Here is a 13,927-nt window from a genome sequence, read left to right as displayed (position 1 = left end):
TTGCTGTGAGAGTTCGTGTCTTGCAAGCATAGAGGAGAATATAAGTAACAAGAGTTTGCATGGGTCTGATCTTTGATTTCTCTGCTATATTCTTATCCCTCCAGATGGGTTTAAGTCTGGCAAGCAAGACTGTGGTTTGAGCTATCCTGGCAAGGATTTCTGGTTCTGACCCTTCTTCTGATATGACAAATTTAAGATATTTAAATTTGGTGACTCTCCGGGCTCCCGAAGTCCAAAATCAAGAGCCTTCAGCTGGTACAAAATGCTGCAGTGAGGCTTTTGACTAAGACAATCAAGTTTGATCTCAATACCCCGATTTTAGCTAACCCGCATTGGCTCCCTGTTATCTTAAGATGTGATTTTAAGGTTCTGTTGGTATTATACAAAATCATGCATGGACTTGCTCCCTCATATCTTTCAGATTTAATTTCCCCCTATGTCCCGGCCCGAAGCCTTCGTTCCGAGAGCGCCGGTCTCCTGGTGATCCCAAGAGCCAAGAAGTGTTCCGCTGGTTTGAAAGCGTTCTCCATCCGGGCCCCGATGCTGTGAAATTCTCTTCCCCCCCTGAGATTCGGTTTGCAACCTCAATGGAAATGTTTTAATCTAAGCTGAAAACACACTTCCACTCTTTAGCATATGAATAACCTATACTTTTTGTTGATATTATGTGTATAATTTGCCCTTATGTAGGTTTTAGATGAGGGGATGGTGTCATAAATTCTTGCAGCCCTTTGAGACTCTTTGTGATTAAGGGCTATACAAATAAACATGACTTGACTTTACATGTTCAATCCTTTTGTGATTGATAGTTATGTTTGTGGTGATATTGGTCATTGCTTTTGTTTTTTTTTGGTGTTTATTTCCATCCATCCCATACTGGGTTGATGCTTTGTCCATGTGACTGACCAGATCTCTGAGTTCCTGTTTTCTCTTGCCAGTTTGGCAATATCATTAGCAAAATGGAGGTTAGAGACGTTGTGTCCCCCAATGCTGACTGTGCTTTTATGTTGGTCAAAGGCTTCGGTCAATGTCCTCTCTAGGAAGATTTTGAATAAAGCTAGAGAGAGAATGCAGCATTGCCTCACCAACTGTGGTATGGAACCATGCTCCAATGGAACTAGTAATCAGTACCGCACTGTTGGCATTGGCGTACAGCTGTTCACTGGTCTGGACTTTTCTGTTTCTGGCCTATGTTGTACTTCTGCGTGGTGGCCCACAATACAGGTATAGCTTGTCATACTCTCTCAAACGTATTATTAAAAACCTACAAAGACGTGATAGAGGTTTCTTCGGTGTTGTTGAAACTTATCACACCGGATGCACATATTAAAAATCTCTTCTGTGGTGACCCTTCCCTCCTTCACATTGGGTTAAAATATGATCTTAGGTTTTTACCCCGAGTTTAATTCTATTCCACATATTAAAATAAACTTACAATTGGGTTTTATCATTTGAAGAATGTGCTTTAGGGATACATTTTGATTTGCTAATAATTGGTAAAATATTGATTAAACCTACAATAAAAAAATGCAGAAATTAAAATGCTAAAAGCTCTTTTGGTGAGCTGAGACGGATAAACCGGTTCTCGAAAAACCTGGAATTCCCACCTGTAGGTGGCATGAAAATCCAAACCATTTCGATGCAGACATCTACAGGGATTACCAAAATTGATAAACCAGAACTGCACAGACATCTCTTTTGCAAACCTGTCAACAAACACTTGCTGGAAATGTTGGATTGGTTCATTTGGAAGAAAACCACATTGACACTTAGAAGAGGCTGTGCAGACTTGTGCAAACGCATCAACTCTGTTGTTTACTTCCACTCTCACATAAGATTCTAAAAATGAATTCAGTGGTGTTGTGCAAGTTCCAGGTGACATTTGCAAATGGAGCTGTATAGACAAGTGAGTATGGAATATCCACTTGCATGCATAGCAGCAGCAACCTTCTATAAAAAGCAATGTAGCGCGTGATGTCATAAACACATCGAACATGTGTAATGAAAAGCCACGTGCGAAATGCTTTGATGCGGGCAGGGAAAGATTTGGCTATTTTTGGGAGCCCAGATTAAAAAAATAAGTCACATAAAAGTGGTTGGCGCCTTTTTTTATTAACCTGGAACTTTGATTTTTAAAAAGAAGACATCCGACCCGTTGATTGGTAACATTGGACCTTATGTTTTGGGATTAGCAAATTTTCTGTGACCCCAACAGACGTTTTATATTAAAAAATAAATCCAAAAGGTTTGAATTCGTGCCCATGTTTTTTCTGCGTAGTGTTCAAAGATGACTCAGTTAGATGATCACATCGTTTGGTTTTTTTTTGCCAAAAGCTACTTGAGTATATACAACTTGACATGAGCTTGAACACGTGCAATCCCTCTCAAGAAAAAAAACTATGAAATACAAGAATAAACCTATAATTTGCTACATTAAAATAGCTAATAATGGAACACAGTATCCCTGAAAAACACCAAAAATATGAATTAAAATATTTACAGATCTACAAAAATAAATACAGAAATACACAATTTAAACTTTTTATATACTCAACATATTTAATCAATCATGGACAATTCATCACATCCACTACACAGACTTATCTTCAGACAGAAGAGCAGCTTCAGCGACAGACTGCTGTCACAGTCTTGTACCACGGACAGACTGAGGAGATCTTTTCTTCCTCATGCCATGAGGCTCTTTAACTCCACCTGGCGGAGTAAAGGCCCACATTAAACCACACCCCCCACATTGCATATTGCCGTATTTTTATTGCAGTGTGTATTCTGTGTCTATCTAGATACTCTATATAACACGCTACATTGGCTATTAACACGTCACATTGGGTATTTGTGTATTGTATGCTTTTTGCTTTATTATTGTTTTGTTCTCCAGCGCAGGGATGCTGCTGGAAGTGTGAATTTCCCTGCGGGGATGAATAAAGTATCTATCTATCTATCTATCTATCTATCTATCTATCTATCTATCTATCTATCTATCTATCTATCTATCTATCTATCTATCTATCTATCTATCTATCTATCTATCTATCTATCTATCTATCTATCTATCTATCTATCTATCTATCTATCTATCTATCTATCTATCTATCTATCTATCTCTCTCTCTCTCTCTCTCTCTCTCTCTCTCTCTCTCTCTCTCTATCCGTCCGTCCGTCCGTCCGTCCGTCCGTCCGTCCGTCCGTCCGTCCGTCCGTCCGTCCGTCTATCTATCTATCTATCTATCTATCTATCTATCTATCTATCTATCTATCTATCTATCTATCTATCTATCTATCTATCTATCTATCTATCTATCTATCTATCTATCTATCTATCTATCTATCTATCTATCTATCTATCTATCTATCTATCTATCTATCTATCTATCTATCTATCTATCTATCTATATTTAAAGTCAACAACACAAAATGTTTTTTATATTGCATAGGATGGTACTTTGTTATTTCTAGTATTAAATCGCTAATGCCCCCAATAAGCAGGTAGGCGCCTTGCATGGTTGACTCCCTACTGGTGTGTGAGTGTGTGTGTGTGAATGGGTAAGTGTGAAGCACATTGTAAAGTGCTTTGGATGGTCTCCATTGACTTGAAAAGCGCTATATAAATGCAGAACATTTACCATTATACTTCACTGTTATTCCTTGTTTTGGCTATAATGAACGGTTTACATTATTGTTACTACTGGCCATTCATGTTGCTGTACTTTAATTTCCACACCCTATAGGGCAGATCTGATTTTGTAACCTAGGAGATTTAATGAAAGGAAAGAGCTCGGGGTAGGGCCTTTACAACTGGTTGGAATTTCTTATCTGAAGCCGCTTTCTCCTCTGTACTCCTCGCAAGTTCAAATGCATTGATGATTTCACTCCTTATTTTGAGTGTCTACCTAACTTTAAACTTATCACTCAATAGACAAGCTATGAAGACTACATTTTCTTTACACTACCCATTTTTCAATTCCACTAGGAAGAGATACACTAGAGATCAAAATTGGAGAACTACTTGTAAATGTCATGACCGGAACAGGCAGTGAACCCAGATGCCTAACGTTTCACACAATGCTTTATTGGGAATCGAGGAACCAGAAATCATTGCCAGGATAGCTCAAACCACAGTCGTGTGTGGAGCGGGAAGCCCTCGCGAACAAAGCGTGGTCGGAGATCGTAAGCAAGTTGGGCAGCTGGGACAGGAGAACGGAGCGTGGTCGGAGATCGGAAGCAAGTGGGGCAGCCGGGACAGGAGATGGAACGTGGTCCGAGATTGGGACAAGTTAGGTAACCGGAGACGATCAGGAAGCCAGGGACAGACGAGTAGGAAACCGGAACAAGTCGGGAACAGAACGGGAGCCAGAGTCTGAAATTCTTGCCTTGCTTGTGCGGAGGTTCGCTGACGGACTGACAAGGAGTGAACGAGCATGACGTGTATAAATAGGAGGTGGACTAATTAGGGAACGAGTGGCAAGTGGGGCTGACGAGTGAGCGCAGGTGAGGGCAATTGGTAAATAATGACGATAAAAAATGTAATAATTTTGAAAGAATGCCATCTCCACTGTTTTACAGTTGAATTACGTTTTATTGTGTCCATATAATTGTACTGCTTGTTTGGTTGGTTGGTTGGTCGGTTGGTTGGTTGGATCTCTTACCCACCAGGGTTGTAAGGGTTGTGTCTTGGACAAGTACAGCCTGGCGGTGCCCATCCTACAATACTTTTTTTTCACAAAATGCCTATAGGCAGTTTACAAAAAAAACATTTTTCAGAAAATGCACTGATCAAAATTAGAGAACAACAATGGAAACAATTCAGGTTACATCAGTCATTAATGAGTAAAAAGTGTTCCGGCCTCTGTTGTGGAAGACATCAGCACATCTGCTAGGATAGCACTAGTTTCGCCCTCTACTCTGGTATAATTCTTCTGCCAGCCTCCTCCATGGTTTGATGATGTATTGGGTTTCTTTGCCATAACATTGTTACCAAGGATTTTCCGGAGGTTCTCGGTTGGGTTGAGATCAGGACTCTGGGCAGGCCATGTCATGAATTCAATGTTTTCACCTTAAAGGAAATTCTTTACCCATTTTGCTGTGTAGCAGGGAGCATTGTCCTGCATAAAGACTGCAGGCTGATTGGGCCACGAATGTAAGTAGGGAACTATGTGCTGTGGAAGAAGATTCTGATATACATTTGCAATTATTGGGCCATGTAGCTGTACAAGAGGCCCAACTCCTGCTGAAGAAAACATGCCCAAAACCATGACACTTCCTCCTAAACCTTTCCCTGAGATTTTTTTTTCACTTTGGGTTGAGTATTTCTCCAATGCATCAGTCCAAGTTTTCTCAAATGGCGAGACACTGAATGGCGAGACAGATCCTAACCATGTTCAGCACTGAACTGGCTAGAAATTATAGCTGCATTGTGTAAATGATTACCCATTAACATCCTCCGCAGTGACCTGTCCTCCCTTGCATTTGTCTTCCATGGATAACTAGCCTTCGTGGGCGACTTGAATGAGTTTTGTATATGAATGACAAGCTCCTCCCCTTTTTGTCTTGCCCCTTCAGGTGCTTTCCTCATCCCCTACTTCATATTCCTGTTTGGCGGAGGCCTTCCGGTCTTTTTCTTTTCAGTTTCATCTGGACTACCTGTTGCCGGAGACTTTCAGTCACCTTAGAACAGCCCACAATCTTGCAAAAAAACTGGCAGTTAGGATGCTAATCAATAGGGGTTGACAGATAATCAAGGAAATAAGCACTGTTTGCTGAATTAGAACTGTTAAGTTGATGGCTCCTGAAAGTGTTCATTAATTTTGATCTGTACATTTTTGGGCAAATACAGTTTTTTGTTGAAATGATTTTTTCCTTTTTGTGAAAAGGTGTAATAGCTAGATATAGACAAAACAAATTTCCCTAAACATGTTGTTGAGTAGTGAAGATGGCATTTTGTCAGAACGATTCACTTGTTGATCTCTAATTTCGATCTCCAGTGTATATTTTTCCAATTCCTGGGCGCTTGTTTACGGTGCTAACATTTTGCAGAGGGATTGAGTGGTGAAATCTTATTTTGATATTTTTGTATTTACCAATAGAGGCTGCAATCCGATACCCCAGCAATACAGAAAAAGGATAATGTGGGCATTTTAATTTGTTATCGTATCGCGGCTGCTTTTTCATAAGAAAGAACAACATTTTTTGTAAACCCTCAATTCATGCAAAAAAAAAAAAATACAAAAATGGAGATAAGTCATAAGAATATAAATGACAACATGCTTTTATGAAAAAGCAAACATGCAAAGTAGTGAATTATGGCACAAAATTTAATAGCATGCATTGTAAAACTCCAAAAGCAATACACCTAGCTTAGAAGAGGTTTTTTGCTTTTAATTTGATAGATATCATGATAGATAAAATAGATACATGGTTTTAAAAAACAGCAAGTAAAGGAAAATGTAAATGTTAGTTTAAGATCAGGCGATGGTTTAATTGTAATCCTGTGCAGTCTTTTGAGACATTTTTGTGATTAAGGGCTATACAAATAAATGTGACTTGACTTGACTTGTAACCAGCTATTTAAATGTTGGGGACACGGGTGACACGAGTGGCATAAAAATCAACACATTCTTATTCATTCATTCATTCATTATCTGCAACGCTTATCCTCAGTAGGGTCGCAGGGGTGCTGGAGCCCAACCCAGCTATCCTCGGGCAGTGGGCGGGGGACACCCTGAACTGGTTGCCAGCCAGTTGCAGGGCACACAGAGACAGACAACTCACTCGCTCATTCGCACCCTGGGACAATTTGGACCAACCAGTTGACCTGACATGCATGTTTTTTGGAATGTGGGGGAAAACCGGAGAGCGAGGGTTAAACCCACGCAAGCACGTGGGGAACATGCAAACTCCACACAGGAAGGTTCGATCTCATGACCTCAGAACACACCGCACCCATTCTTATTAGTTTTACTTTTTAAACATTTCAAATATAATACCATTATATTTTTAACATTTTGTGGGCTGGTTAAAAAAGCTTGACGGGCTGCATGAGGCCCGCAGGTTGTTGCTTGCTCACCACTTTTCTTAACTATGGCAGCAGACACAAACTGGAAAAAAAAAAACATAATTCATAATTTTGGATTCTTTGTAAACGTGATATGATTGTAGTTTATCCACATTCATTCTTGTGACAATAATCTTTTTACTACTTGAAAGAATATATTTTATGATTTTCTTTTCTCATTAAAAAAATGAACAGTATAAGAGATTGTGTTATATGTCCTTAGAATCAAACTGACACTCATTTCTTTGTTCTTTTAGCGTTTAGCGTAACCCAGACAATTTTGTGTTTTTCATTAAAAGTCACAATGTTATTTATCAAATGAGTAAAATAAAATAAAAGTAAAATAAACAAAGTATATTTGAGACATTGAAGGGACAGTGCAATATTTAGTGCCTCCTAGTGGTGCATTTCTTCATCCAGAAATAAAAAAATAATTGATTTGATTGCTAGTCAAAAATACACGAATTATCATACCAATGTTTATTTTTATAAATTCTTGGCTGAGGAATTAGTATTTCTTTTACGCAGTGCAATCCCCACCTGGATGTTTGTCCGGCAGGATGCCGTCGCTCTGTGTTCTGTCGCACTTTTGTCCATGCATTATTTTATTCCTGTTTCAGGTTCACGAGTTATTATCATAATTTTGCATCCTTATTTTCCACTATCACGATCAATTGATTGTGTCTTATATTTCCGATGATGTCAGTCACTGAATAGTTTACAACAAGGCTTTTAATTAGCTTCCCTCTAATGCTTTTCCCATGTATTTGTGTGTATTGTTGTATTCAGAATGGCTCAAAAGGAAAAGCTCCAGTGCTTGAAGGACTTCCACAAGGACACACTCAAGCCGTCCCCAGGCAAAAGTCCTGGAACTCGACCCGAAGACGAGGCCGAGGGCAAACATCCCCAGCGAGAGAAGTGGTCGAGCAAGTTGGACTTTGTTTTGTCGGTGGCCGGAGGATTCGTTGGTTTAGGGAACGTCTGGCGCTTCCCCTATCTCTGCTACAAGAATGGCGGAGGTACAGAGGTGACAATAAACAATACAAAACCTTGGTTTCTCAAGCTCCTCCCCTTTTTGTCTTGCCCCTTCAGGTGCTTTCCTCATCCCCTACTTCATCTTCCTGTTTGGCGGAGGCCTTCCGGTCTTTTTCTTAGAGGTGGCGCTGGGCCAGTTCACGTCCGAGGGCGGCATTACCTGCTGGGGCAAACTGTGCCCCATCTTTACAGGTATGTTGCAAGCTAAGAAAGGGGAACCGTAGGGTTTTTAGTCGCACGGATTTATGTCTTTGGTTTATAGTCTGGTTTAGTTTTGGGTTAATAAAATCATTTAAGGATGTCTTAGACCTGTTTACGGCCATAACACCCTGAGAACCCCTGAACTTGTGAAGCTAAGCATGGTCCGGCCTGGTTAGTATTTGGATGGGAGACTGGGAATACCTTGTGCTTCAAAAAAATCCTTTGGCTCATGATCTGCTATGACGGACTGACTTTGTTTTGTTCAACTGTAGAATTTGCTCTTTAAATGTACGTGCATCACATGAGCTACTGCCAAGACACACAATATTTTTTGGGAACCTTTGCAACTAGTCTTTTATTGACCTTATCAATAAATGCTACTAAACTTTCGAAGTTTGGGTACGTGAAGTAGATGTTGACGACACCTTTTTTGTATGGAAATGCTACCGCTCGAGACGCTATTACGCATGTGCGACTCTCAACAGAGATCATATTCATGTAGAGATGCTGCTGCGTATTCTTCTGAAGGGCAAAGGTTGAAATGAAGGATATTACGAAATCTGAAAAATAAATCACTCTGGCATCCAATCACTTTGTTACCGTTCTGAGTTACTGTTTGACATGTGATCTCCCACCCACTGCGGCCGCTCTCACATGTTAATGTTACACTTCATGTAGCTTCTACCTTTTTGGCTTTTAACGCGCACCATTCTCTCCTCCAATCAGAGGGCCACTGCTTCAGTTGCTAGGCAACAGCCATGGCCTGGATTCCGACTTTGAAATAGAGTCTTCTGAGAACGCTGATTTGGTTCTCGCCTAGCCTTGTCATCTTCCTCCCACCTTCCTTCCTTCTTCCCTCCGGTATCCTATTCCCCATCCCAAAATTGGGTTCATATCATTGTCGCTCACGTCTGCTCAGCTCTATCTCGTTAATATTCATGAAGCCTGTAATTGCTCTTTACAATATTCACGCGGGAAATCTCGTTGGTTGATTTCAGTTGGCATACACATTCAAGCACCCCACTTACACACATATACACTTACACAACAACGCCCGGCATGGTACTGAGTGTCCTGGATCACAGGTTGCCTAGGCAACAGCATGGCAATACTTCAGTGATGGAGCGGGTTGAAAAAAAAACGGTAGGAAAAGGGCAGTAGAGAAATACAGACATCTGTTTTCAGGCTAGGCCTCATGATAATTACCTTTTTAGTCAATACATATATTTGGTTATTTGCTATTATGTCAAATTTGACAAGCACTTTTTACACGTGTGCAATTGTTAAAATATTTGTTAAATTGGACCATAAATTCAAGACTACAAGCCACTACCTTTTTTGTCACATTTTAACAGTATGACTTTAAATACCATGCAGTGTATTCTTTTTTTTTTTACGGGGGGTATGTGTGACGGCACAGAGAAAAACGGCAATCTGCAAGTTTTTTTCCAGTTATATTCATATACAGTAATACATAACGGGAGCAAAACAGAAGGTTTGACAGTACTTTATTCAATATTTACAATATACTCCCGATTTTTTTTAACTTTTTTTTAAACCAACAAATCAGGTCCTCACTTTATACATCTTAAATGAACAGCTATGCAAGGTCTCTTTCAAAAACTCTTTCCCTATTAACAGCATCAATGCCTGGTCGCTGAGGTTTTCTTTAATCCCTATTAAACGATAACAAGCAGATGCAATCTGGTTTATTACTGCGGCAACCACCAAAGACAACAATACGAAAAGACTGTTGCCATCTGGCACTATTCTCTTAGTGAAGCACCGTTTGGTGAGGTACTTGACTGAAAAAATATTTCCCTGCGGTTACTGGTTGTGAAATAAACAGTCATCACAAAACAGGGAATGCTAATATCTGTGCATGATGTCTGCATGTTGGAGACGTTGTGAATATCCAGCAGAACAATAACAGACAAAGTGTGACATTTAATAACACGACATTTAAGGTTAGTGGTGAAAGTATTGTAAGTCCCCAGGCAACCACCAAAACCCAAGACTTGCTGTGAAAATATGTGCCATTTGCTGCGACTAAGCCATATGCCCCTTTTTGTTTGGGAGATATTGCATGTTTGTCAGGTAAATGTAGCGCATGTGAGACCTGTCAAAGGGGATGGTGGTGTTAGCTAGTGGTGGGAGTTTTCTCTGTCAAGTCAAATTTATTTGTATACCACTTAATCACCGTAAATCTCAAAGGGCTGCAAAGGCCACAATTTAAAAATGTGAAACCTGCACGCGGGCAAGGAAAAACTAAAAAAACCCTCTAAATTTGGCCAGCATATCCACCCTGCAACCAAGATATTTTCAGTCAAGTCTTTACAGCTCGGTCCCATTGTCAAGGACCCACTCGGGTATTGCTGGAGCACAGTGCAGAAACTGAGATTAGTGTACTAACGGAGGTCTTTATCCGGATAGGGTTTGGTAAACTGAAAGGCAGGTAACGAGGCAAGAATCGTGGTGCAAATTCAGGCGAGGGGTTGGTGGTCCAGTAAATTCAATCAGCGAAGGTGACAGTCCAAGAGTTTGTCAGGCGGAACTCGTTATCTGGAAGAGAAGGCAAGGCTGCTTGGAACGTGACAAGGACAAACTAGCAAAGAGCCAAAGGGACAGAGTTTTTGAATCGTGGCAAGGGGGCTTTGTGATAGGAGGGAAATCAAGTGACTGCAGCAGCGAGGAGGGAAATTGAACCCGGAAGTGCGTGACAAAATAGGGAAAGGCAAGAGAGAGAAGGAGAGACAGAGGGAGACCAACAGAGGCAGCAAGCTGCCTTTCTTTTGCAATGTGTATTTATGTACACTGATTTGCTTCTGAACTGTCATATTTTCCTGTCGTCCACTTTGGTGGCATTGGAAGACATTTATAGTGTTCGACGTTCGCCGGAATTGCTTTGATGACGTTTCTTAAGATGCAGCATGATCGGCATTCCTTGTACTTGGGCAGGAATTGGCTATGCTTCCGTCATCATCGTTTCCCTGCTGAACATCTACTACATTGTCATCTTGGCCTGGGGACTCTACTACCTTTTCCAGGTATTACATGCTACAGTGGCAAGCCGTGCATTTCACACACAGGCCTTCAGCTGTGCTATGTCTGAATTAATCCTACCCTTAGGAACTATTTTGTGCCTATTAAACATTTACTGCAGCTACAGCCTCAACATATATAAATAAGATTGAATAATAACCTCATAAAATGTCTACAGTATTTCAAAATATAGCCACATTTTACACACAAAAAATATTGTTTGTGCACAAATCCCATTCTCCTTTCTTTACTCAAAAATAATTTAATCCATGCGTTTCAGTTTCATCTAGAATTTATTTTCTATCACCATTGAAGCTAATGCTGAAAGCCGATTGAGCCTGTCCTGTTGTATTTCTGGCAATTGTTGTATTCAATTTAGGGCAAAAATATATGTTTGTCAGAAGCAGTTGATGAGGGGGACTTTTTGTTGTGGAATTTCCGTTACCGCCTCCTAACCAATAACAATTTGTAACACTGGTGATGTTTCACAAAGCTCACTAGCGGGCACTGCCTCTCCAACTTGAAATCTGATTGGCTAAACCAACAGCTTAATTGAGCACTTGTTGTGCCTTAAGGCCTTCAGAAGTCTTTGTGAAGGGCACCGGGCAGATTTTTGACCTTGGCAATAAGTGACAACAATGTGATTGATTAAATGCCTAAATATGAAAGCACACAACTGAAAGGTAATCAAGAGACGATTAATGGACAAAATATAATTAACATGTCATGGTTCAGATATTGTTTTTAGACCTGCAGAGAAGACGTTGCAGGACCTGCCGGCCCACCACTGCCCTTCTGACATAGACAATTGCCATGAGAATCACTTGCTGCTGAAAGGCCTAATTTTAAATATGATTATTATTTTTAATTGAAATAAAGATAATTGCAATTGAAATAAACAATAGTTTTTATTTGGACTGGCACCGCTACTTTTTTTTCTGATTCTATCTTTAAAATGTAATAAATAATCGAAAAACAATAATTAGCGTGTACTTTTACAAGTTCCTTTTTCCCCTGAATGTACCCATGTTGCTTGTTCCCAGAGCATTTTGATGTGATTAACAAAATGAAAGCATTATGTAAGATGTTAAGCGTTAAACGAAACACAAGACAACAATAGTTGTATCCATTGTTTATTTACAGATAAGACATGCTTAGATTTTATTGCTAAGTTAAGGCTAATAGAGAATCCTATTCAAAAGTTAACCGGAAATGAGCAATTTCTTCGAGGCTATGCTATCTTTAAATAAAGAATACTCAAATGCTCTGAAAAGTCATAGCCAGAGGCAAGACAAAGGAATAAATCTTTCGCAATTTTTAATAAACAAAGTATTTTAATCGTTTCGAAAGCAACTTTATTCTGTTTTCATTTGAATTTGAACACCCTGCATACACAGCAACACAGACAGTGTTTTTTTTTTACCTGCAACTATATACTGTAGATATCTTATTTTACTGCCTACACATATTATTTCTCTCTGTAAAATTCAAGTATAACCTTTTCTGCTGAGGATGCAAAGCCATGATCGTAATTTCGAGTAATTGAGCTATACATCGTTCCCACAGATCACGTGAGCCCTCCGGAGCGGCCATCTTCGATGGCAAAAGAGCTATGTTTACACCACTTTACCGACCAAATTTCATCCAGTGTCTAATACTTTTAAACCAGTCATGAGAAGACAAGGTGACCCATATTATAAAGATACTCTCACAAAACAGACAGAGACAGATATGATACAAAAATTTCAGTTACTAATACGGTGGACCCATATGAATTAAGGAAAGAAACAGTCAGCAGAGATGATACAGATTTGCCTCAGATAGGTGCTTTCATGTGTACCATTATCTTGTACTCGTCATGTTCCACGGGCTTTAGATTGTGTTATGCATATTTGGTGAACTTGTACAGAAAAAAGTAACAATTAATCATTTCAAAGCCTTCATTTTAGCTTAATTGAAAATTTACCGTGCTAAAATTTTGATGCCTCATATTGATGGTTAATTGACGAGTTACTATGCCTTTAAGGTTACCCAATTTGCCTTTTATGTCAAGAACCAGAACAGGATCAGGACCCAATCGCGTGACGTTCTCACACAAGCCTCTATTTTACGGGAAATGGGGAGTCATGCACGTTAGGCAGCCGGTCTGGCGTGGAAAGATGGGAAGCCAGAGACCGAGGAGATCAATAACAAATCAGGATAACGAAAATAAACAGGAGAAACTAGACGGGAACAAAAACTGGAGAAACTAACAAACAGGACAAAAACAGAAGGAAGCAAAACTGGAACCCGAAATTAAACAGGACAAAAATAAACGGGAACAATACCGGACTTGAAATACCAAAAGCAAAAGAGGACCAAGTCAGACCCCACGTCTTGTGGGGCAGAAGTTCGTTTGACGGGCTGACAACCGAAGCAAGAGAGCGCTGAGCTTTATATAGACAGAAAGCCAATCTCTCAACAAGCCGCAGCTGGCGCCACCCAGGTGGGGCCAATTGGGCACCATGGCAACCGTGACACACACGGGCGGGGCCAATTGGGCACCATGGCACTCGTGACACACACGGGCACGGCCAATTCA

At 40.2% G+C, this 13,927-nt stretch overlaps 1 protein-coding gene across 1 annotated transcript in view; it reads left to right on the top strand.

The window, feature by feature from the left end:
* The window catches only part of LOC148363618 (sodium- and chloride-dependent taurine transporter-like), a 51,613-nt gene that overhangs the window by 13,764 nt on the left and 23,922 nt on the right, over positions 1-13,927 (top strand). Inside the window, exons 2-4 of the mRNA XM_088337577.1 lie at positions 7,858-8,087; positions 8,161-8,295; positions 11,263-11,351. Of these exons, the coding sequence (XP_088193703.1) occupies positions 7,859-8,087; positions 8,161-8,295; positions 11,263-11,351 (453 nt within the window). The 5' untranslated portion in view covers position 7,858. The remainder of the gene's footprint in view (positions 1-7,857; positions 8,088-8,160; positions 8,296-11,262; positions 11,352-13,927) is intronic.

This window comes from Urocampus carinirostris, chromosome 6, assembly GCF_059441175.1.
Source record: "Urocampus carinirostris isolate Australia breed hairy pipefish chromosome 6, RoL_Ucar_1.0, whole genome shotgun sequence".
NCBI lineage: Eukaryota > Metazoa > Chordata > Actinopteri > Syngnathiformes > Syngnathidae > Urocampus > Urocampus carinirostris.
The sequence above is the reverse complement of the archived record's forward strand: the minus strand, read 5'-3'. Positions and strand labels throughout refer to the sequence as shown.